Consider the following 24,492-nt stretch of genomic DNA (forward strand, 5'->3'; position numbering starts at 1 on the left):
CATCTTGGTTAAAAACTGTACCTTCTTGCTTCAGGCTCCATCGCATGACCTCCATGGAGCGGGAGGATAAAGAGAAGGTGAAAAAGCGCGAGAAGAAACTGGAGGATGAGGAGACACTGCAACAGGCCACTTGGGTGAAGTACACCATCCCCATCAAGCACCAGGTAAAACAACAGCGTCTTTCAGCTGTCACCTAGCTCCTCCTGTGGCCACAGAGGAGGTTTAACATCACGTATACTGATCGAGAGCAGTGCTTCTCAGCCTTTTTTTGTCAGATGTAACTATCCATTACTTTTAGCTAACTATTTCAACTGTTTATTCATTACTTTTAGCTAACAATTTCAGCTATTTAATCATTACTTTTAGCTAACAATTTTAGCTAGTTAATCATTACTGTTAGCTAACAGTTTCAGCTGTTTATCCATTACTTTTAGCTAACAATTTCAGCTGTTTATTCGTTACTTTTAGCTAACAGTTTTAGCTAGTTAATCATTACTTTTAGCTAACAGTTTCAGCTGTTTATCCATTACTTTTAGCTAACAATTTCAGCTGTTTATTCGTTACTTTTAGCTAACAATTTTAGCTGTTCGGTACTTTTAGCTAACAATTTCAGCTGTTTATTCGTTACTTTTAGCTAACAGTTTTAGCTAGTTAATCATTACTTTTAGCTAACAGTTTCAGCTGTTTATCCACTACTTTTTACTTTTAGCTAACCGTTTCAGCTGTTTTAGCCATTCAATCATTACTTTCATCGAACTTTTTAGACCACTCTGAAAACTAGTTTTCACACACATTTAGTTGAGCTAATCTGCAATCTCTCCACGTACCTCCTGACAACTGAAAAAGTACCATCTGAGGTACAAGTAGTCCTGGTTGGAAATATCTTAATATTGCTACATTCTCTGAAATTATTGTGGTTCTTGTGTGTTTTTTTCTTTCAAGGTGTGGAAGCAGAAGGGGGAGGAGTACAGAGTGACCGGGTATGGTGGCTGGAGCTGGGTCAGTAAGACTCATGTGCCGCGGTTTGTCCCAAAGCTACCAGGGAACACAAACGTGAACTACCGCAAAGAACTGGAGGGTAAGATCCAAACTGGCAATATTTCTTCAATATATTCTCCTGCTGCTGATAATCTTGGCTCATATTATGATTTTTTTATGCTGTTTTCATAGCTAAAATGAAGAAGGAAAATGCAACAGCTTGCACTAATAAGCAGAAAAAGTGTATGGAAACTGAGAAGCAGACAACTCAAAACACATTGAACAAGGACAATGTACAAGCATCCATCACTGCGTCATCTGAGGAGGACTGTAAACCTCAGACCTCCCAAGTGGAAGAAAAACCCACGGAGGATGAGCCGGAAAAGAATGCAGAAGAGAAGAGCGAAGAGGAAAAAATGGAGGTTGACTCAGAAACCACTACTTCAAGCGGAGAGACGGGTAAATGTTTGAAATTAAATTTTCTCTCCTTTTATCTACTGGAGTTCCCTTGGTACTATTTCAGGACAAATATATGTTTCCCATCTACTGACCTCTCTGACTCTTTCTTACAGATAAAGCTGAAAACAAAGGCTCTTCCCCGCCTTCTGTGCAGCCTGCGAGGGACGAACCAATTCAGAAAGTAGAACAACCCAAGAAGGAGGAGACCACTGCATCAAAGCCCTACTATGATGTTGTGAACGTCAGCGAGGGTTTCCAGCTGCGGACAGCTTATAAGAAGAAGGTAAAGCCCTCCAAACTAGATGGGCTTTTGGAGCGACGGGTCAAACAGTTCACCTTGGAGGAGAAGCAGAGGCTAGAGCGAATGAGACAGGCGGCACTGCTGTCCAAAATGGCTGCCACAAAGCCTACAGCCGGAGTTAAGACTGAAGGATCCACATTAGGCAAACAGCAGCCTGCTGCGACCCTGTGTGTAAAAGAAGAGAAGGAGGAGGGCCTTCAAGTGAAAGACCACGTAGTTAAAAAGCTTGACTTTGGGCAGGAGCAGATGAAGATAAAGGCAGACATGGATGTCAACTCAGAAGCCACAGCACCTAACCACAGCAAACAGACAGAGGTAAATGCTGTGCAGGGGAACTGCGGGGAGGACTTAGCTCACAAAGAAGTGAATGGAGAACCCTTATCAAGCACTGAGCCCAACAGTAAAAACAATTGTATATCAGATGCAATGGAAGGCAAAGAAAAAACACAGAAGCCAGAGGTGGCTCGAGTGGGAGAGAATGCTAAGAAACGTGGGTACGAGGAAATTGAGCAAGGCACTGGACAAAGCACGGAGGTAGACCAAAGCAAGACCAGTCCAGTGCAGGTGAATGGGAAAGCTGGGGAAAACCCTGCAGACTCAAACAGCAACTCAGACCCAGCCAGTCAAGTCCCAGGCGATATCAAAGAGCCTCAGAAAGAGCCTGTCAAGTCTCTGATGAATGGAAACCTCTCGCAGAATGATGTGTCTGACATATGTCACCCACCTCCCCTAAAAGTCCCAAAATTAGAGAACCATGTGGCAGAGAAAGGAGACTCTCTCAATAAGAACGTGGATGTGGCCGTGGCCAGTGAGGGGACCGGACCTGCTAAGCTTCCATCCTCTAGCCCTTCTTGCCTGAACAGTAATAGTACCAATAATGACGGCAGTAGCGAAGGTTTGAAGACCTCCATCACCACTAACACCACCACCACCACCACCACAGAGCCTCAAAACGCCCCAACAGCTGACCTGCCCAGCAACATCAGTAAGTCAGATGTGACGTCTCAAGCAGCAGGTAACACAGTCTCCTCTATCACCACCGCCACCGCTCAGCCCAGCTCCAGGGCAGTTGTCCCTCAGAAGACTAAACTTCCAGTCACCGACGCCAAGACGGGCACTTCAACCAGCTCCATGACAATTAGCAAAGAGTATTCCACCAAAGACCGTGTCAGCCTTCTCAGGTTCCTCAAATCCAAGAAGGCACGCTCAGGGACAGCCCTGCCGTCCTACCGCAAGTTTGTCACCAAGAGCAGCAAGAAGAGCATCTTTATCCTGCCAAATGATGACCTGAAGAGAATGGCGAGGAGAGCAGGCATCAGAGAGGTGCCCATCTTCAACTACAATGCCAAGCCCGCCCTGGACATATGGCCCTACCCTTCACCTCGGCCCACTTTTGGTATCACATGGAGGTTGGTAACACATTGAGATCTTTTTACACATTGTTTGGTATACCTAAAATGTTCATATTATGCTTTTTGGCTTTTTCCCTTTCCTTTTTTGTGCACGTTGTAGGTTTACAAAGTGAAAAAGCCCAAAGTCCACCCCAAAGGGACTTACCATCTCCAACAGAAAACACTGTTCACAAACTGCTCCAAACAGCTCTATTGTAGTCCAGCCTTTACTTCAGAGACAAACATGGTCACTTTGGAACACACGTTATAATGCTCGCCTAGCTGCTAGCATGGCACGCCCTCATACTCTGCTTCTGACTGGCTAGTAGTCCTTACCTAGCTACTGTCAGGGCACGCCCTCATACTCTGCTTCTGACTGGCTAGTAGTCCTTACCTAGGTACTGTCAGGGCACGCCCTCATACTCTGCTTCTGACTGGCTAGTAGTTCTTACCTAGCTACTGAGCATGTGCGACTCCCAACAAAGATGGTACAGAAGTGAGATGTCTCACTCTGTAGCTAAAACAGAGAGCTCAACACACAGGGTGAAAAGAGGAGCTGCAGCAATGTGCAGTACAACAAAAATATGGTGTTTTTTGAAAATTAAACCATGTAAACCTATTCTGATATAACCTCTAAATTGCGAATTAATCGGACACAAAAAAAGTCCCCTGTGTGTAAAGACCTTTTATTTGTGTCATGAGCACAATATTACATCACCAAGATAGAAGAACTCATATTTTTGTTATTTTTATGGCTGTGTCCCTTTCAGGTACCGTCTCCAGACTGTGAGGTCGCTGGCTGGGGTCAGCCTGATGCTGAGGCTGCTGTGGGCCTGCCTGAGGTGGGATGACATGGCTGTTAAGCCCTCTGCTGCTGTAGGAACTACACGGAAAGGTGAGAACGTGCTGCACACCGACTTCTTTGCCTTTTAGTGATCTTTTTTTTACTTCCTTTGGGCATCTTCTCTGTGTTCTTTAGAGGACGCCTTCTTACATTAGTTTGTATTTTAGTTCAACTTATGTTTAGAGCTGCAAAGATAAATCAATTGATCGATTAGTGGTCAACTTTTAAATTAATCAGCAATTATTTTGACAATCGATTAAATAGAGGAAATAATCAGCAGATTAATCAACAATGAAAATAATTGTTAGTTGCAGCCCTACTAATGTTATCTCTTCTGTTTCTGCCAACAAAACCTTGGTGTCTCCACCTTCCAGTGCTGGAATGCTTGTAGTATTTGTCACTACCCGATGTGAGTCGAGTGAAGATGTGAGTTGCGCATGCCCAATGACCAGATTTCACGCAGATCTGTTTCGCTGTTATATAGAATAATGACACAGAATAATGAGATAGGTACATTACATAGCAGTAATTTATTATTTAGTGTAAGGCATCACATTTTCACGGCATGATCCCTGATGTCAGTTCTAGATTAGAGGCTGAAGTAGCCTACAAGATGCTAACGAGAGACTTCTGTAATGTCAATACAATAAAAATGGACCTACATAACGAAGTTCGTTCACGGCTGGCTACAAGTTAGCAATCAGACACAACAAAGGCTGTCACTTGAATGCCGTTTTGAGCTAACGTTAGCAACCAAACAATCATAGATAGCTAAAACGTTTGCCAGATCCCTTGGCGTTATGCCGTAAACCGTTTTAAATCTGAGCATGCGCAGCTCACATCTGCACTCGACTCACATCGGGTAGTGACAGTATTAGAACTATTACATGTTTCCATTTTAAATAATGTGCTGATACGTTTTCTTCTTGCCACAGAAACCACGGACACAGACGTCACCACAACAGAGATCATAAAACGAAGAGACGTGGGGCCTTACGGCATCCGCTCAGAATACTGCATCAGGAAGATCATCTGTCCCCTCGGAAACAGAGACACTCCCAAAGGTAAAAGCTAAACAGCAGAAACGATGGTTACGAATGTAACCGCGGTTCTATGAGTTTCGGATGACCGCCAGAGGCGGTGCTGAAAGACCGCCTCTGGCGGTCAGTAGAAACGAAATAGAACACACACACACACACACACACACACAGCAATAGCAATAGCAAATTAAAAGAATGACCCAGGTTGATTGCCGGAAGAGTTTACTTTTATTTTATGTAAATCTTAAATTTGTTTCTCTTTCTGAGTAGAAACCCCCACTCCACAGAGGAAAGGCCTGCGCTCAAGCGCCTTGAGGCCCAAGAAGCATGAGCCAGCCAAGCTGACTGGGCCTGTAGCTGTGGAGACATGGGTGCCTGAAGAGGACCTGGAGCTGTGGGAGATCAGGGCCTTTGCAGAACGGTGAGAAACGCACAGCTAGCCTCCTCTGGCCTGTGGCCCCAAAAATTATTGTTTCGGGGAACACTGAAATATTCTGTTAGAGCACTGATTCACCCGACTGTCGCCTTTTTCCTGGATATTACAGAGTGGAGAGGGAGAAGTCCCAGGGTATCGATTCCTCCAAGACTGGCAGTAGTCTTAGGACGGCCGAGGATGTCAAGGCCCATTTGGAGAGTCAGCTAAAACAGGCCAGACTGGCTGCTCAGCAGGTGGGAACGCTGAACACACACACACACACACACACACACACACACACACACATACAGGTGTGTTATATTATTTTGTGGTTTAACATTTTTTAAATTTATGTTCACATTGTACTCCAGAAGCATTTGTACAATCCATTGTTTTGGCAACATTTAACCTGATCTTACTTTACTTTAATTCCTATTTCTTGCACTTTAGCTATGATACTTTATACATTTTTTTTGACTATTTTCTTCTTTTTTTTTCCCTTTTCTTTGTTTTTTTATACCTTAAATCGGACTGCGAGCAACGGCAACTTAGCAATTAGTATTCTGATTCTGAAGATTTTGTACTATTATTGTTACAGAAACGTCTGGAGCAGAGACCGGGTACACCTGCCACCACTCCCACAACCACCACCACCACCACCACCTCAGCCAGCACTCCCAGTTCTCCCAGCACCCCAGCGTCCATGGGCCAGAGGACAGGTCAGGTCACATCTGGAACTAAGATGGTCCTGGCCTCCAAACTGGGCTCTCCTGTTCCCTTCCAGCAGGACAAAAACTTTCATCAATCTTTTGCTTCTTGGGTCAAGCAGGGTCAGACCAACAACAGCTCAGGTAAGCCAGATGGAAAGACACAGATCATTTCAATGAACCTTAATCCCATCAGAAATCGTACGTAGAATGGTGTAGAGTTGTGCGCCTTCTCATCCATCATCTTCTGTTAGTGGCAGGCAGGCAGACAAAACTACTTTGTCAGAAGATACTGCTTTTTGTTTCCCCTCCTTTTTATTGTTCTCTGACAGTTATATCAGTTTGTCAGAAGTCACTCATTGGCATGAATTTCCACGTAATTTTTTGTTGGTATATGTGATTGGCGTTGTGGCTTGTGGTGTCCACTTTTTATCCTGTTAAAACTGTTTTCAATTTGGGTCCTTTCATATCCTAAAAGGATACAGGATAGCCTGTTTATCAGCAGAATTTAAACACATGGCAAGTTGCATTTTGGCCTTGTATTGATCACTATGTGCCTTGGAGATGCGGGTTCTTTTTTTTTTTTTTTATGGGATACGTTGGACTTGTAGGATGGTAGAGTTACTGCTTTTTGACTCATCAGCCAGCTTAAAGCTGGGGGAGGCAGAATGCAAAAAAAACCCAGCAGAATTTGAAGTAGAGTGAGACCTCCTCCTCCTGCAGCTCTCCCTCTCCCCTCTCTGTCCAGCCTCTCCCATCAGACGAGCACAAGCATATGCACCGGCATCGCACAGTAACCTGCACTAGTATTAGTCATTCATTTCATGCCGATGCTGTTATAGAGCGGCAGTTAGATGTTAATGACTGTCCTGTTTTCTTTGTAAAGGCCTTTTGAGATGACATACTGTGATTCAATGCTCTAGCTAGCTACATAAACATGAACTTGAATTAGCCGCAGCTTTTAGCTGCCGGCTCTTCTGGCGCGTTCTGTTGTGGATTTTGTTCAGTGTAGTAGTAACTGAAAAGTAAATAAGTTTCAAAAAAACGGCTAATGGCTAAAGCATTAATCCCAAGATTTTAAAAATGTCAGCCCCATTATTGTTGACTCAAACCTTCCAGTGGACACCACAGCCGTAGACTGGCTATCGCGGTGGCCCTTGTGGGTATGCGTGACTGCAGGTGGTGCATGGTGTGTCTTGCAGCCTCCATTGGCTCGGTGGCCACCGTGGCTAGCAGTATCGCCACCTCAGAGCAAACCTTCCAGATTGCTGGCAGCCCAGTGACTGTGGCTGGCCAGGTCCTCGCCGCCAAACTCCCGCTCCCCGCTAACAGCAAGATTGTCACGCTCAACATGCCCACCGCTCAAGGAGGTAGGGAGCACGAGTGTCATCCATTTCCGCTGCTTACAATTGCCTAAATGGATGGAAGAGTGTCCTGTGACCGGCGAAATCTGTTGGCACTGAGCATGGATGATGCAACCAGATTTTAGTTTTTTTTAGCTTTTTATGGCCAAAAGAATGCAGTTTTTTTTCTGAGCTTTTCTCTTGAGTTGTGTAACAGTGGTCTCATGAACTGAAGCTTTTTTAATTGCTTTATAGATCTTCCCCACACACAGTGCATGTCTCGCTGCTGCTGTGCACCCTTGACCTGTTTCGCTGCATGCACCCAATGGATATCTGCTTCTTTCCTCACGTAATCGTGCTTGTCAACAGGTATAGTCCAGCAGAAAGTCGTGGGCATTTTTCCCTCTGGGCCCCCTGCGAACCTTAGGACATACAGCACGCTACATCCTACGACTGGCAACATCAACCTCAGAGCCACCACCTCCTCAACTACCCAGCAACAGGTCTTTAGTCCTTCACCCTGTCCTTTTCAGTGTTAACTTGAAGCCAGTAAAATATTAAGCACATTGATTGAGGATTTTACTTTTGGTTTTGTGTTCCAGGCCATCACAGCGGGAGGCCAAACACAGCCTGGCACGACGACGAGCCAGTCAGCGACCCCGTCTACCTCTGTGGGCACAGCAGCAGGCAGAAGTCCAGCAGTGGCTCAACAAGGTGTTCTGTCTAACTCATCATTTCTTTACATAAATAAATGTCTTCAGCTTTTGTGGCTCACATTTTAAGCCCAGTTCAGACCAAAGATTCAAGATGAGACAAAACCGTTTTAGAACGTTGCAGGGAAACGTTGTGGTGTTCTGAACCGGCCCGTCTCAGCTCGACTCAAGCCGGCTGATGGTGTCACCTGCGACTCAGCTTGTCAAGTCGCCAGAGGCTGGTTTTAGAGCGCAAGGGACGTCACCTGTTTCAGCAGCCTATAGCAAAGTCAGCTTGTAAAGGCAGCTACAAACTATAGAAATAAAATGATCCATAATCTATTTTATTTTCTATACAAACTGTCAACTGGTCGAAAGGGCAGAGTTTGAGACGGAGGCTCAACGACCGCCTGCAAACACGGTAATATGGTCGAGCGAGCTAGAGGGTGCTGAAAAGAGAGAGAGCAGCGATAGAACAAAGCATGGGTCACATAATAAAACATTGTTTTCTCCGACTCATCACTAGAAATGCAACTGTAGCAAGTATCTCTAACTGCAACATTATCCACATTCATATTTAGATGCAAAAATGATATACCCAGCGACAAAAAGCCTGAAGGTCGGAAGTTGGCACGGAAGTACAGAGAGTCATTGCTGTGGAGATGATACACCGTCTCGTTGCATTAGTGTGAAATGGCAGGTTTTATAATGTTGCAGACCAGCGTGTTGCAACTAGTTGCAAGTTTCAACCCGTCTCGTCATGAATCTTTGGTCTGAACTGGGTTTTACAAATAAGAATAAAAACATTCCCACTCTCTCCTCATCCCCTCCAGGCCAACCTCAGCCGACTGTGACGCAGACTGGTCCCGGTTCTACACCTGTACAGACGACTGCAGCTCAGAGAGCAGCAGGTGCTGCGCCATCACCTCATGCAGCCACCGCAGCACCTGGACAGTCACCTGCAGCTTCCTCCCAGACCACCAGACCACAGCAGGGTCAAGTTAAACTCACTATGGCACAGCTCATGCAGCTAACGCAGGGTGCTCAGGTGAGGGCACATTTCTTTTCTTTTCTCCTGCAGAGAAAGTCTTTCAAATGTTTTAGTGTTTACTTGCTCTTGTAAAGTACCTCATAACTTTGTTTTGAATGGTGATGTATAAAAAGAGAATTCTATCACTGTTGGCTGAAGGCAAGACTCCTTTTGTCTACAATGCTACAGGGTGGAAACCCAGGTCTGACGGTGGTGATCCAGGGTCAGGGTCAGACTCAGGGACAGCTGCAAATCATCCCACAGGGTGTAACAGTCATCCCTGGTCCTGGGCAGCAGCTAATGCAGGCAGCCATGCCCAACGGCCAGGTCCAGCGCTTCCTCTTCACTCCCATGCCCCCATCCACATCAGCTCCAACTTCAGCACCCCCTCAGACCCCTCAAACCCAAATGTCAACTCCAACTCAAGCCAGAGCCCCTGCGCAAGTCCAGACGACCCCCTCATCCCGAGGCCAAACCATAATGACAGCCCCTGTACCTGCCCCTACACAAATGCCAAGTTTGGCCCCCACAGTTCCTGTGCAGACCCAAGTTCCAGCCGCGACCCCGTTATCAGTACCTGCACAATCTCAAATATCCACTCCTGTTCCTGCCCTGCCACACGTTGCAGCCCAGGCCTCCACACAGGTTTTATCCTCCACACCAGCCTCTGTCCCTGCACAACCCCAAGTGGCAAGATCTGTCCCTTCCCCAGCACAAAATGCAGGCCCAGCTATGTCTCAGACACAAGTCTTTGCTACAGCCTCAACCCCTGCACAAAACCAAGTCCCAGCCATCGTGCCAACCCAAGTCTCCACCCCTACCCCTGGCTCATTTCCTACACAAACCCAAACTGCTGTGTCGATTCCTGTCCTGGGACAAGTTGCACCTCAAGCCCAGGTCCAGACACACGCCTTCAGCCCCGCCCCTGCTTTAGCCCCTGTCTCAGTCAAGGTGGCTGCCCAAGTTGCTGCTACAGCAGCCACTACTAACTCAGCCCAAATGCCTGCTTCTGCCTCTCTTCCCTCACCTGTCCAAGTTCCAACCCCTGCCCTTGCCCCCGTCTCTGCTCCTGTCATAGCTGTTGTGTCCACCCAAATTGCTGTCCCGTCCCCAGCCAAAGCTCTAACCCAAATCCAGGCTACAGCCCCGGTTCCCCTTCATGCTGCTGTGGCCAATGCTGTTGTCACACCAGTCACAGCCACCTCTACAACACCTTCAGTGCCAGGTAAGGAACCCACCTCAATTCCCACGAACGATCTATCAGTCTAGGGTTGGGTAGCGTTTGGGTTCTTTCCGATACCGGTGCTAAAATGATACTTTTAAAACGGTGCCGGGTCTAAATGGTGCCTGAACCGATACGTTAAAAAAAAGAAGAGCAGCACAAGACGACGGTGACGGGCCAAAGCCGTATGGTCAAATTTAAATGATTTATTTAAAATATATTAACTTTACTTGTAACAGTAACTTATTTCATTGCTGTTAAACGACAAAAAGAAGAACCACTAGATGGCGGAAGGGTACTTTACAACAACAGCTTGAGTTTCTCAAAGTGCAGCTGGTGTCCTCCGTGTCTTTAGCTGCAGGCTGTTGTACCTCTCGGTGTTGGAATCCTCTTCAGTGAAATACTGCCACACGTTAGACAAGTTATCTTAGTTTTAGATGTCAGTATTTTTAATTGTTTCAGCCAGCTACTAGCTAACGGTAGGCTAACGTTACCTGTGGCCAAGTGTAATGTTAACTAGCGTCACGTGCAGTGATGATTCTGTTCACTGTAACATTTGTTTTCGGAGCGCCAGAGAGCAAAGCAAGCATTTAAGTAACACCGAAATGAGGCACTGACATTTGCATCGTCATTCGCTCCGGTAGATACCGGTCATTTAGGAAAGGTTTCGGTACCCAACCCTACGCAAATCAACAGCATTCTGTTTTTGTCTACATAGGATGGTTGACTTTTTTTTTTAATTTATTGCTTCTCTTTACTTCTCCTGTACTCGTTCTGTTCTAGCTCTGACAGAGCTGAGGGCCACTCAGCCCCAGGTTTGGACTCCGGCTTCATCTCAAGCTCAGACCCCAGTTCAGCCAGCGCAGACACCTGCACCAGTCTCCATACATTCACCCGTTTCCTCTCTGCCTCAAGCATCTCTTCCTCCTCAAGCTCAAGGACACGTCCAGCCCCCCACCGTTGTGTCCGTGCAGCAGGTCACTCAAATCCCAGTCTCAGCTGTGCAGGTCCATATGGGACTACCGGTCTCTTCTGTTGTTTCTACTGTCAGACCTATGCAGCCTCAGCTCCAGCCCCAAGCCCATTCTCAACTTCAACCCCAGCTTCAAGCCCAAATCCGTACCCAGATTCAGGTCCAGCCCTTTGGCCAAGTCCAACAAATGCCACACATTCAAGCACAAGCACAAGCCCAAAACCACCCCCAGGTCCGAGTTCAGTTTCAGCCACAAACTCAGCAGCCACCCCAAGCCCAGCTACAGCCTCAAAATCAACCTCAGGTGCGGTTTCAATCCCAAACCCCCAACCAAACCTTGCCCCAGGCCCAGGCCCAGCTCCAATCAAGGGTCCAGCCTCAGTACCACCCCCAGGTACAGGCTTCATTTCAAACACCGGCTCACACCCAACCACAGGCTCACCAACAGCCTCAGGTCCAATCTCCACCCCAGGTTCAGTCTCAGGCCCAAACTCCGCTACAGAACCAGATCCATACCCAACTCCATCCCCAGGTTCAGGTCCAGTTCCAGCAACAGAGCCCGATTCACCCACAACCTCTGGCCCTGCAGCAACCCCAGGTCCAAACTCAAGTCCAAACCCAGCCCCAGTTTCAAGTCCAGTCGCCACAGCAGACCCAGGTCCAGCAACAGCTTCAGGTCCAAGCCCAACCCCAAGTCCAAGCTAAGCTCCAAGTCCAGTTCCAGCCTCAGAACAAAACGCAAGTTCAAGCACAGCCTCAGCTTCAGGTCCAGTCTCCAATCAGGCATCAGCTCATCACCGTTCCGGGCATCCAACAGCCTGTCCAGCTTCTTTCAGCTCTGCCGCCCCACGTTGCTGCCCAGATCCAAGCCCAAATCCAGGCACAGGCACAGCAGCAGGGCGGCACGGTTCCCCAGCAGATCAAACTGCAGCTGCCTATCCAGATCCAGCAGACAGGGGGGCAAATTCAGACCCACCAGATCCAGAACATGGTGACCATACAGGCACCAGCGAGCGTCCAGGAGCAGCTCCAAAGGATGCAGCAGCAGCAGCAACAACAACAACAGCAGCAACAGCAGCAACAACAACAACAACAGCAACAGCAGCAACAACAGCAATTACTACAACAACAACAACAACAACAACAACAACAAAAACCAAAGAAAAAGAAACACCACGAGGCTAAAAGGGAACAGAAAGAGCAGGTTCTGCAGGCAGTTAGCCCCGGGGATGGCATGCAAAAACAGGTGTGACTCCAAAAAAAGAAGCAATTCACAATGATTCCTTTCTTACAGCATCTAGAAACTTTGAATATTAACAAAGTATTTTTGTTGTCAGGTGGTAGTGAAGCAGAATGCTACAGCAGAACAGCTGAAACAGAGGAAGAGCCTGGCTGCAGCTGAGCGAGAGGAGAACCAGAGGTTTGGGACTTAATAATCACAGAAATGTGGCGCTTTATGTCAAAAGCTTATATGTCCTGTGGATGACAGTAGTATTTATGTTCTTAGTTAACCTTTATTTTACCAGAAATATTCCCGTTGAGTCCGGGCCAAGACAGCAGCATAAAAAGTTTCCCATAAAAGAAAAACAACAGACTTAAAATAAAACGGAAAATGACAAACAATGAATTTGCAATGTTCAGTAACAGGACATGTACATTAAGTGGTCAAATAGTCCTTTAACCTGTTTTTATAATCTTTCATGCATAAAATAAAAGTGTGTTCATGGTATTGATTGCTTTTCCCTCCATGTATCCTGATATAAAAGCTTACTGAGTTTCTTCCCCATAACTGCACCACCAACTGAACAACAATGACTCTAGCGCCCTGCTGTCCTCTGTTTACAGAATGATCGTGTGCAACCAGGTGATGAAGTTCATCCTCGACAAGATTGAGAAGGACGAGAAGCAGGCAGCTAAGAAGAGAAAGAAGGAGGAGGTGGTTGAGCAGAAACGCTCCAAACAGAATGCCTCCAAGCTGACTGCACTGCTGTACAAGCACAAGGAACAGCTGAAGGCGGAGATCCTGAAGAAGAGGGCACTGCTGGACAAGGAGCTGCAGCTGCAAGTACAGGTTAGCACACAGTCTGCCTTCATAAGATGGTTATGTGTAGAGTAGTCTGGATCAACAGAAGTACATTTCCAGGATAAAGGCCGACATCCAGCATGTGACTCACCTGCCAGACGTCGGGCCCCTTCCGCTCTTCGTGTGTTGCCGTTCTCAAACTCTGTTCACTTCGGGAAACAACAACAACAACCTTCAAGCTAGCAAGCTATGCGCTGAAAAGCGAGTTTTAAAGTGCTCATATTATGCTCATTTTCAGGTTCATAAATGTATTTAGAGGTTATATCAGAATAGGTTTACATGGTTTAATATTTTTGTTGTACTGCACATTGCTGCAGCTCCTCTTTTCACCCTGTGTATTGAGCTCTCTGTTTTAGCTACAGAGTGAGACATCTCACTTCTATCCCATAGCTAGCCAGTCAGAAGCAGAGTATGAGGGCGTGCCCTGACAGTAGCTAGGTAAGGACTACTAGCCAGTCAGAAGCAGAGTATGAGGGTGTACCCTGACAGTACCTAGGTAAGGACTACTAGCCAGTCAGAAGCAGAGTATGAGGGCGTGCCATGCTAGCAGCTAGGCGAGCATTATAACGTGTGTTCCAAAGTGACCACGTTTGTCTCTGAAGTAAAGGCTGGACTACAATAGAGCTGTTTGGAGCAGTTTGTGAACAGTGTTTTCTGTTGGAGATGGTAAGTCCCTTTGGGGGGACTTTGGCTTTTTCACTTTGTAAACCTATAACGTGCACAAAAAAGATATATAACATAATAAAGGAAAGGGAAAAAGCCAAAAAGCATAATATGAGCACTTCAAGAAAAGTTTTGATCGTGCAACAAGGCAGGCCTGCTTGTTTTTTTTCGGTGAATGATTGGTTAGGTTTACAAAGAATATGTTTACGGTATTTATTATCTAACTGGGACGTTTTGGGACCAATTGGCAGAATTGCTATGGGCGAAGTACACATGGCGATAACACTGGTATAATCAAAATGAGGCTCACGTTACTGTATTGTTAGTTAACTTCATTTAATATTTGATGTGGCGTTGCCTTTGCGGCCTGCAAATGTTTCACTGAAAAACATTCCTACCCCAGACTATTTTGCAGAGCCACCGTCGATTGTGATTGGTATAAAGAAATGCAAACAACCCAAAGCGTTTTTTTTGTCCTATCCCAGGATGTATCTGTGGTGTAGCCAGACCTTACTCCACAGCGCTGTGGAGTAAGGTCTGGCGATGCGAGACTATGTATATAGAGTATAAGCTGTCCAGGAATCATTTTTATAAGGCATAAAATTCAGAGCGGAGATACTAATCTTGACATTGCATATCTGGTCTCCTTCTCAGGAGGAGCTGAGGCGGGACATAGCCAGGCTACAAAAAGAACAGGAGAAAGCCAGAGCTGCCATCGTCCAGGCTGCTGCAGCAACAGTCAAGGCAGCCTCTTCCCACTCCTCCCATCCCTCCCACTCTACACATTCCTCTCACAGCACCCACACGGCGACCTCGCCCTCCTCATCCCATAAACGTAAGCGGGAAGAGGAGAGAGACAAAGACAGAGACAAAGACCGAAGCAAAGACCGGGACAGGCATCACGAGAAGAAACGGGACAGGGATAAGGATAAGGACCGAGACAAATGTAGAGACCGAGACAAAGACAGAGACGGGGATCGAGAGAAGGAGAGAGACCGAGAGCGGGACAGACATCGGGACAGAGACAAGGACAAAGACAGGGACAGAGACAAAGACGGAGATTCCAGCTCATCAAAACACAAAAAGAAGAAGAAGCTCTCTTCTACCTCAAAGGATCACAAGAAGGACACCAAATTGTACTGTATCTGCAAAACGGCCTACGACGAGTCAAAGTAAGCTCTCTGGAAAAAACAACCGTTGTGATAGAGAGGAAAAGTCCCTCCCATCCGGTGGACCTCATGGGACCTTATTTCAGGAAAAAATATGTATGGTAGTGAACGGGAAAAGATCCCATTTTAAAAAAAAAAATTACATTTTGCAGCTGAAGAAAGTCACAGTTTGTCAGGTTTGTAGGGCTGCTCCCTCTTAGTCGATTAGTCGACTAATCGGTCGTTTTGGTCTTAGTCAACTTAGATTTCTTTAGTCGATTAGTCATGTTTTATGCTTTTTTCATGCTGAATGACTTATTTCCAAGAAACGTACGAGCACATCTCTGGTAAACACTAGAATTAAAGTGGTGCTTTTGCATGACTCTTTGCGGAGAAACTCAGATTTACAGATCTGTCGATTAAATCAACTAATCGATTAGTCGATACAATTGAATGAGTGTTAGTCGACTAAGAATTTCTTCAATCGAGCACAGCCCTACAGGTTTGTTGTAGTACCACTTAGTTTTCTATTAAACCACTCGGTGAACTACATCTCTCGTCTCCCATAATTTGTCACCTCGCTGCTGCTCAACTTGCTCGCTAGCTAGCTAGCTTAGCTCTGTTCCACAACACATGTAACGTTATCTTATCTGATGTGTTTTATCAGCCGAGAAGCAAAAGAACGAGCAAGCTCCGTTGCTCTGTAACTTTACATCCCGGTACAAAACACATAAGGCATCGTAGCTTCAGAGAGACGTCACTTATTTGGCATCTGGGTGAGTAGGCTTTCTAATTGCGTATTTTCACAGACTTATACATCGACCGTTTTATGACAAACTTTCTTGACTTGCAAAATGATCTTTTTAAATTGACAAACATCATGTGTAATTCATGGCTCAATTCGATTAATTCATGGCTCAATTCAAACGGGGTTAATTCACTAACCGCACAAATTGTTTCCGAATTAGGGGTCCCGTGGTGGTCAACCGGAAGGGGAGGAACTTTGCCTCTCTATTGTATTATAGCATTTCACTGCAACCAGTGTTGGCCGGGTTAGCTCAGTTGGTAGAGCAACCTGTGACGGTTTCCTGCATGTCTTCTCTCTCTCGCTCTCGCTCTCGCTCTCGCTCTCGCTCTCTCTCTCACACGTCTCAGCTGTCCTATCAATTTACGGCAGAAATATATAAATAAATAAAAAATTATGTTAACATTTCACTGCAACGCACTCGTGATGTCGTCATGAAGATTTAAGTGATAGAAAAATTAACAATCTTTCCTCCTTTTTAGGTTTTACATAGGGTGCGACCTGTGCTCCAACTGGTTTCATGGCGCGTGTGTTGGCATCACAGAGAAAGAGGCCAAGAAGCTGGAGGACTTCGTGTGCAACGACTGTAAACGTGGTCAGGAGGGAGGAAGTAACGAGGAGTTGTACTGCATCTGCCGGACGCCGTACGACGAATCACAGTAAGGCTCCTTCTAAATACAGTCTTGTATAAAAAGTACTTGAAAGCAATACTTGAGTAAAAGTATCTTACCAGACTTTGGTAGAAGTTGAAGTCACCTTTTAGAATATTACTTGAGTAGAAGTCTATTAAGTACGTATAGGATATTTACTGTACTTGAATATCAAAACATTTGATGAACATGTACTTAACTATTAGAATTAAAGTAAAAAAAAAGTAAATAAAAGCTTTGATAATGAACTGTATTGTGGCTTCCTTATAGCAGAGCGTAATAATCAGGGTTTCCACACCTTCTTAAACATCAACAGAGAGGAAAAACATAAACAGAATTTGTAAGTTTTTGTTCACTCCAACGTACGAAAACATTTCTTGCAAGTGACGAAGACACTGAGGGGAAATTTGGGAGTAAAAATATACATTTTATTTCGGAAAAGTAGTGAAGTAAAAGTGAAAGTTTTCAATAATATAAATAACGACGTAAAGTACAGATACGTGAAAATTCTACTCAAGTACAGTAACTTAGTATTTCATACATACGGAACCTTTTCATTGGTTCGCGCTAACTGCCATGTATCCCATCCCCCCCCCCACAGATTTTACATCGGCTGCGACCGCTGCCAGAACTGGTACCACGGGCGCTGCGTCGGCATCCTGCAGAGCGAGGCCACTCACATCGACTTGTACGTCTGCCCGCAGTGTCAGTCGACAGAAGATGCTATGACGGTCCTCACGCCGCTCACTGACAAAGACTACGAGGGCTTGAAAAGAATATTACGCTCGTTACAGGTATGGAACCCATGTGTGTCAGGCTGTCGTTAACTTATAAAATATTTATAACATTAAATGTAACAGCAAGATATAAAAAGTGCTTAACAAGGAAGAAATATAAATAACAAGAAGCAGTTAATGAATGGAAATGACCAAATTCAAAAACAACTGTTAGTATAGTATAATAAACACTAGAAATGGATAATATAAAGACTTCACGTGAAATATGTGCCTTTTAAGTGACTTTCTTCTGTAATATATCCAACTTTTATGATACTAACTAGCTTTTTCACATGATCCTGTGTTGTGTATAGTGGATATCATAAAGTAGTCGTGGAACATGTCCTGCAATATACAACATGTCATTATTCTATTTCAGCTCTTCAAACCACTGGTGGTGGAGACGTATGTTGAGCACGGATGAAATTGAAAAAGAAATGTTCATATGGCCTCTGCTCAACCCCATAATGATCTTAGTAACCCAGATAACTATTCTAAGGTCTTATTGTTGTCAAAAGGCCTGGAACTGTACTCTCACATATCTTGAGGAAATATTTAGAATAAATTAGAGATTTTATATTAACTTCGAGGGTATGGCTTCACTCTCAACACAGTTTGCTTTACAACAGAAAACCTAAGAAACGTCCAGTTGCATTGCGAGAAATTCTGCAAATAATTTATAGTCTTTCTGGGTTTTGCTATTATCGGTACTCATTTTGAAAATGTGTTGTGTAATAACTTCTTGTTTTATTCAACAGTCTCATAAAATGGCATGGCCGTTCCTTGAACCGGTGGATGCCCACGACGCTCCTGATTATTATCGTGTGATCAAGGAGCCAATGGGTGAGAACTAATCAAAGCAATTGTTTATGAGTGGCTGTTCTTCAACCCTGGCAAATGTCAGATGTAGGAAATGTTATGTGCGTTCTGTAAATAAATCCCGTATTTCTCTGTCCCTTGTAGACTTCTCCACGATGGAAACCCGTTTGCAGAAGCGACATTACCACAAGCTCACAGAGTTTGTGGCCGACGTGACCAAAATCTTCGACAACTGTCGCTATTACAACCCCAACGACACGCCCTTCTTTCAGTGTGCCGAGGTGCTTGAAGCCTTCTTTGTACAGAAGCTTAAAGGTTTCAAAGCGAGCAGGTAAGGTCAGGTGCTCTTACTCCTGCAGACTCTGGAGGTTCCCAAGTTTCTCTCTTCCTTTTCCCATGCTATGTTGTGTGTGTGTGTGTGTGTGTTGTAAAGCGTTGACGCTGGCCTCACCGGCTGTCATGTCAGTCTTTACTTGATTTGTGCATTTATGCCTATCATTCACTTTTTACTTTTGTTCATATCACCGGCATGTGTAGTACGTGTTATCTTGCAGTAGAATGTGCTTTACTTGTAGACTGGAGTTGGCTTTGAACTGTCACCGTTGCTTGGCCGTACTAAAACCAACCGAGCTGACAGACATTTAGACAATTTGTCCGATGTCTTAACAGAACTTTAGCGCCGTGTGACCTCTGTATCTGTGTGCCATCTTGCATTTGTGTCTGTTCACCTTTGCTGCATGCCTTTGATTTATGCCATCCCATTTTCTTCTTTCTTACAGATTGTCAGATTCTTAAGTGGGCCAGTCTAGCTGGAGTCTGGACTGGATGCTGGGGTCTTTAGTAATAATGACTTTCTGTTTCCAGAACCGCAAAAGAAAACACATTAACAATGAAAAAACACGCACACAAACACCAAATGGGCTTTCAAGTAAACACCACCGATTTAACATGTTTGGTAACCATAAGAATATTCAGTTTAATCACAGAATGGCAGCCATGTTGACTTGTGTTTATCATGTAATCCAGGGACATGCTTTCTTCTCCTCATTTCCTTCAATTTGGCCTTCTTTGTTTTTGTGAACAGTCCATCACAGTAGCTAAGGGTGTTTTCAGAGGGATTTTAAATGCATTTTAGTTCCTAACTTGTATTTATTTTCTGTTCTACATCTGAGTTGGATTGGATAATGTCTTGACCTTTTTGGATATTAAAAAAAAATATATAAAGCTGCATATTTTATTACACAGAGATATTTATGAGATGCTTTGTACGTTACATCCCTGTTGAGTTTGACTGAGCTGGTTGTTAAGGTGGTTGTCTTGAATGTACATACTTTTTATCATGTACAGTGGTTGTAAGATATATCTAACACTGTTTGAATATTTTAAATAATTATGAAACAAATCATTTTAGATGGTATTATTTTATAAGACTAAAATGTACTACAAAGAGTGAAGCGTTTGAGCTCGTCCTGTTCCTAACTTCACGAAGTAACCTCAGTTTTGTAGTTGTGGAAAGTTTCTTCAAGTAATAAAGGCATTCCCAATAAATTACACCCAACATGGCTGCAGGATCGACCCATTTGCATCCTCTGTGTCTTTTTTTTTTTTGTCGAGATGTCACAACAATAAACAAACGAAGCGAAAGGGCTCTCAACTTTCCCCTCTCTCTGCATTCTGTAGGTCTCATAACAACAAGCTACAGTGTTCGTCAGCCTCTTAGAGAGCATCGCACATTGGTCAAACAAAATGCACTTGCCAAGAATATGGCTTTTCTGAACTGTAACTCTGTGACAGACTCTGCCTCACGCTGTGTTCGGGATCCGCTCCTTCTGACGGTGCAACCAGCACTGCTGCTTTCACAGAACTGTTCAGGCAGAGCTGCCTTCTGCCCGTTTCAGCTCTAAAGGGACCTTTTTTTGGACCTGTCTTAATCAGTTGGACTGTACTGAGGAAGCGTGAGCAACTGAGGCATTTCAGAAGAAAGTTTACCTCTGAGAAAAGACTCTTAAGGAGCTCTCATATTTCCACGTTTATTATTTTTATCTGTTTTTTTATTTTTTGTTCAAAGAAATCCCCTCAGGCCATCCTTGTATTCATGTCCAATGAGAAATAATTACTGACTGAAATTGAATACTGACACACAATGGCTGAGTTTTTACGGAGCATAACGTGTCAGGACTTTTGTGTCTAAATTCGGATATGTGGAACAATGTTTTTTTTTCCTCTCCCATTTCCTCTCATTGTTTAGTCTGAAGTGGCATGAAAGACAGTTGTACTAAATAAGTGGACATCAGTAGTCTGCTTGGATAAACTTCTATAACCTACTGAAAGTACAGTAATGAGATATTGTAGATGGATGGCTCTGCAGTAGTGACTGACCGGAAATCATGAAATTATGTATTTGTAAAAGAAAAAAAAAAATATTGTCAGATTTTCACTTGATTTCTTTTTTCTTTTTTTTGTATTACATCTGAAGAAATATTGATGTATATGGAACTTAATAAAATGGAAAAGACTGATTTTTTTTTCCTCGTGTGTTTGTGGCACACAGCGACACATGGGTATGGAATGACATTTTATTCAACATTAAGTAAATACATACTGTAAATGAATAAATATGCCTAAGGAATACATCCTGGAATAAATAAATGAGGCAATACATATATGAAATAGTCAATATAGTTCAATAAATAAATAGTAATTTTTTGTTTTTCAGAGGATGTTTTTCAAAGGACTTTACTTACGTACATACACGACATTACATTACATGTCATTTAGCTGACGCTTTTATCCAAAGCGACTTCCAATTAAGTGCTTTCAACCCTGAAGGTGCAAACTCCAGACAAGTAGTAAGAGCAAGTATATTAGGTTTAAATAGGTAATGCTACAAAGAGCCATATCAAAGTGCAGCATCAAGAAATATATATATATATATTTTTCAGCGGAAGATGCACAGGTTTTCGGCCATCCTGATGTCAATAGGGAGCTCATTCCACCATTTAGGAGCCAGGACAGCAAACAGTCAGGATTTCGTTGAGTGATTAGTTCTCCCTCACTGTGAGGGGGCAGCGGGCAGGTTGGCCGATGCAGAGCGGAGTGGGGGGGGTTGGGGTATAGGGTTTGACCATGTCCTGGATGTATGCTGAGGCTGATGTGTTCGTGGCCCTGTATGCAAGTACTAGTGTCTTGAAGCGGATGCGGGCAGCAACTGGTAACCAGTGACTTATGATATAAAAGTCCCCTGAAATAAATAAAAGTAGTCATTTGAAAAAGGTCCATTTTAGGACAGCTGAAGACAGGAAAGTGGTAGAGAGAGGGGGAATGACATGCAGTAAAAGTCCCTGCGTTGGAATCAGACCCCGCCCCATTTGTTTATTGAAGTATATTAACATTTATATATTTAGAGTTATATTAATAGTTAATATTTTTATTTTCTCATTTATTTATTTCAGGATTTATTTCATAGGCTTATGTATGTATGTATTTAAAATTGTATTTATTTATTGGTTTATTTGATAGGGACCATGCATATTTATGAACATAGGACTAACAGAGACAGCCAGCAGTCATACAGCACTCATTAACTATAAATTAAAATGTACACATAATGGTGACATATACATTAACAAAACAAACTAAACTAAAATACATGATGACAAAGACGTTATTCATCCACCTCTATACCTGCATTCAATTTAAAATTGAATAAAATGGCATTCCATACTTGGAAATGTTTGCATATACAGAGCAGCAGCTCAAGAATTGCGATATAAAGCAAGGAGACAGATTAAATTCATTAGAATAAAAGATTAAGAACTGACAAAACAAATAGGTTTACATGTCTTCAAATTCGCTGCAGCAGTATATTGGTTACAGACTCTTAAGGAATGCTTAAAAACATCAGAAATAGGAAACATTCTTGATTTATAAATATGATATTTCCCTAACCCTTTAAAGGGGTGATAGAATGCAAAACCAATTTTACCTTGTCATAGTTGAATAACGACAGTTCGGTGGGTAAATAGGACATACATAGAAGCTCAAAATCCCGTTGATACCCCTCTCCTCTAGGGCTGGGCGTATCGATCTAGCACAGCGTCCGGAGGCGGAGAGCGGAGAGTCAGAACAGTGAGAGAAGCCCGTGATGATTTTTTGTTGTGTTGTTTATATTGTTATATTCATATTTATACATTGTGGCTTTTGTTTACTTATTTTGCACAACTGACTTTATTTTTCACAGATATCTGTGTGTAATGGAAGGTATTTTTGGTTGTGTTGTTGACTTTGTTATAGTTACATTTTGTTATATTATTTTATTATTTTTATAGCGTTACATTGTTTTACATTGTTCTAGTTAGTAAATAAAAACATTTAGATTTGTCTAAAATCTTTGTCCTGTGTTTTATCATAATCATAATCAACTAACTAAATGCAAAATCACAAAATTATTCAATGATTGTGACGTTACAAGTAAAAAGTATTGGTATCGGTATCGGCGATACTAGCCATGTATTTACTTGGTATCGGATCGATACCAAAATTCCCAGTATCGCCCACCCCTACTATCCTCTGCAAATCTCACATTTTGAAAGTGCCGCTGAAAACGGGCGAATCTGAACAAAGCTGGAAGCTGACGTCAGCATCTCAACTCCTAGTCTTTGTCACGCCCCGACATTAGCATAGGCTCCACCACTGACCTGAGGTCAGCTTAGTCTTCTGAATCTAGCTAGGTCATGCAGCTCTCCAGAGGTCCGCTATTTAATTACTAAATTCACTTCTGAGACTTTTTTATGAGAGAAATCAACTATGTAGAGGTCAAATATGGGCCGTTTTACGAAAATGTATGGCTAATTGCAAATTTTGTCCGACTGTGTGTCGCAGGAGCTCAGCAGGCTACGTGACAGCGGCCGGTGCTGCCTCGCCGCCCGGCATGTCCTACTTCATAGACTCGCTGTGAGCTAGCTGGATCTCCGTCACGAAGGGAAGCCCGCGGCGCTCCATACCCGCGCAAAGTCACCGGTTCTGGGTAACTGGACTACAAAATGCCGAGGCCCTGATGGAGCTCCAGGGCCTGCAGCTAGCCGCGGTCTTTACCCATAGGATTGAAGGGACAGTAGCAGCTAACGAAATCCCTAATGTTCACAAAAATGCATTAAATTGAAATCGGACACCATTGTTAGCTTTATAAGACGTATATGTTATTTAAGTGGCGTGATGAAACTCAAACTAAACATACTCTAGTTATGCCGGCAGCTGGCAGCCAGCCAGCTCCGCGGAGCCCCGAGCCCCGGTAGTCCAGTAACCGAGAAACGGTGACTTTCACTGGGTATGGAGGTTGCCATTTTCTCGTCAGACTGTGTGGAGCTCCTAAAGTCCGACACGTCTTTCCAAATTTGCAATTAGCCATCAATTTTCGTAAAACGGCCCATATTTGAGCTTTATATAGTTGATTTCTCGCATAAAAAAGTCTCAGAAGTGAATTTAATAACGAAATAGCAGACAAACAATCTTAACTTTGCAGTGTCTGAAATGTGAGACCTGCTGTCTCGTCTCCAATGTGTTTCTATGGGGTTCCTCAACCAATCAGCGCGCAGCTCATCTAAATATTCATGAGCAGACCATATTTGGAAGAAAAGCTCTTGTTCCAAATAGAGTCATATTCACAGGGTAGTTAAGGGCCTAATAAAATAGCATTCAGGCAATTTCCAGCCCAACCAATGTTACATATCCTATTAGGAGACCTTAAGGAACAGTGTGAAATACCCTATATAATCATTCTATATCACCCCTTTAAAGAGATTTAACTCAAAAGCCGTTCTGTTATTAGTATGAGCTGATACATATAAAACCATGTTTTCAGAAAGATACATGTATTTGCCAAACAACTAAATATTTAAAAAGTAGCCAGTGTAATTTAAGATTTCAGATTTACAAAATAGCTATAATAGAAACATTTACTTATTCCAGGGGTGGCGAACCTGTGGCTCTTGAGCCGTATGCGGCTCTTTGCCTGCTCCTGTGAGGCTCTTACTGTGTGGCTGGGGGCTGTGTCATTGGTTGATTGTTTTTAACTTTTCTGAAACATACAGTATTTCAGATAAGTAAAAAAAAAAAAACACATTTGAATGCATCTGCCAATACATTTGCCAATTA

The 24,492-nt window shown here is 43.7% G+C and overlaps 1 protein-coding gene across 5 annotated transcripts in view; it reads left to right on the forward strand.

Moving 5' to 3' along the window:
* LOC116065435 (nucleosome-remodeling factor subunit BPTF-like) overlaps positions 1–20,858 on the forward strand; it is a 34,960-nt gene extending 14,102 nt beyond the window's left edge. For 3 of the 5 annotated variants that reach the window (XM_035996457.1, XM_035996458.1, XM_035996461.1), the window contains 23 exons: positions 35–164; positions 943–1,078; positions 1,171–1,437; positions 1,551–3,147; positions 3,900–4,024; positions 4,909–5,037; positions 5,284–5,434; positions 5,559–5,682; positions 6,027–6,279; positions 7,338–7,505; positions 7,848–7,981; positions 8,081–8,192; positions 9,004–9,218; positions 9,390–10,425; positions 11,206–12,641; positions 12,733–12,815; positions 13,241–13,466; positions 14,796–15,313; positions 16,577–16,753; positions 17,346–17,538; positions 18,279–18,363; positions 18,484–18,670; positions 20,020–20,858. In XM_035996457.1, coding sequence (XP_035852350.1) covers positions 35–164; positions 943–1,078; positions 1,171–1,437; positions 1,551–3,147; positions 3,900–4,024; positions 4,909–5,037; positions 5,284–5,434; positions 5,559–5,682; positions 6,027–6,279; positions 7,338–7,505; positions 7,848–7,981; positions 8,081–8,192; positions 9,004–9,218; positions 9,390–10,425; positions 11,206–12,641; positions 12,733–12,815; positions 13,241–13,466; positions 14,796–15,313; positions 16,577–16,753; positions 17,346–17,538; positions 18,279–18,363; positions 18,484–18,670; positions 20,020–20,059 — 7,522 coding nt within the window. In that variant the 3' untranslated portion in view covers positions 20,060–20,858. Of the gene's footprint in view, positions 1–34; positions 165–942; positions 1,079–1,170; positions 1,438–1,550; positions 3,148–3,899; positions 4,025–4,908; positions 5,038–5,283; positions 5,435–5,558; positions 5,683–6,026; positions 6,280–7,337; positions 7,506–7,847; positions 7,982–8,080; positions 8,193–9,003; positions 9,219–9,389; positions 10,426–11,205; positions 12,642–12,732; positions 12,816–13,240; positions 13,467–14,795; positions 15,314–16,576; positions 16,754–17,345; positions 17,539–18,278; positions 18,364–18,483; positions 18,671–19,118 lie in introns of all 5 variants that reach the window. The other 2 variants (XM_035996459.1, XM_035996460.1) reach the window with 2 other exon arrangements.
* The last annotated feature ends 3,634 nt before the right edge of the window (positions 20,859–24,492 follow it).

This window comes from Sander lucioperca, chromosome 21 (assembly GCF_008315115.2).
Source record: "Sander lucioperca isolate FBNREF2018 chromosome 21, SLUC_FBN_1.2, whole genome shotgun sequence".
Classification (NCBI taxonomy): domain Eukaryota; kingdom Metazoa; phylum Chordata; class Actinopteri; order Perciformes; family Percidae; genus Sander; species Sander lucioperca.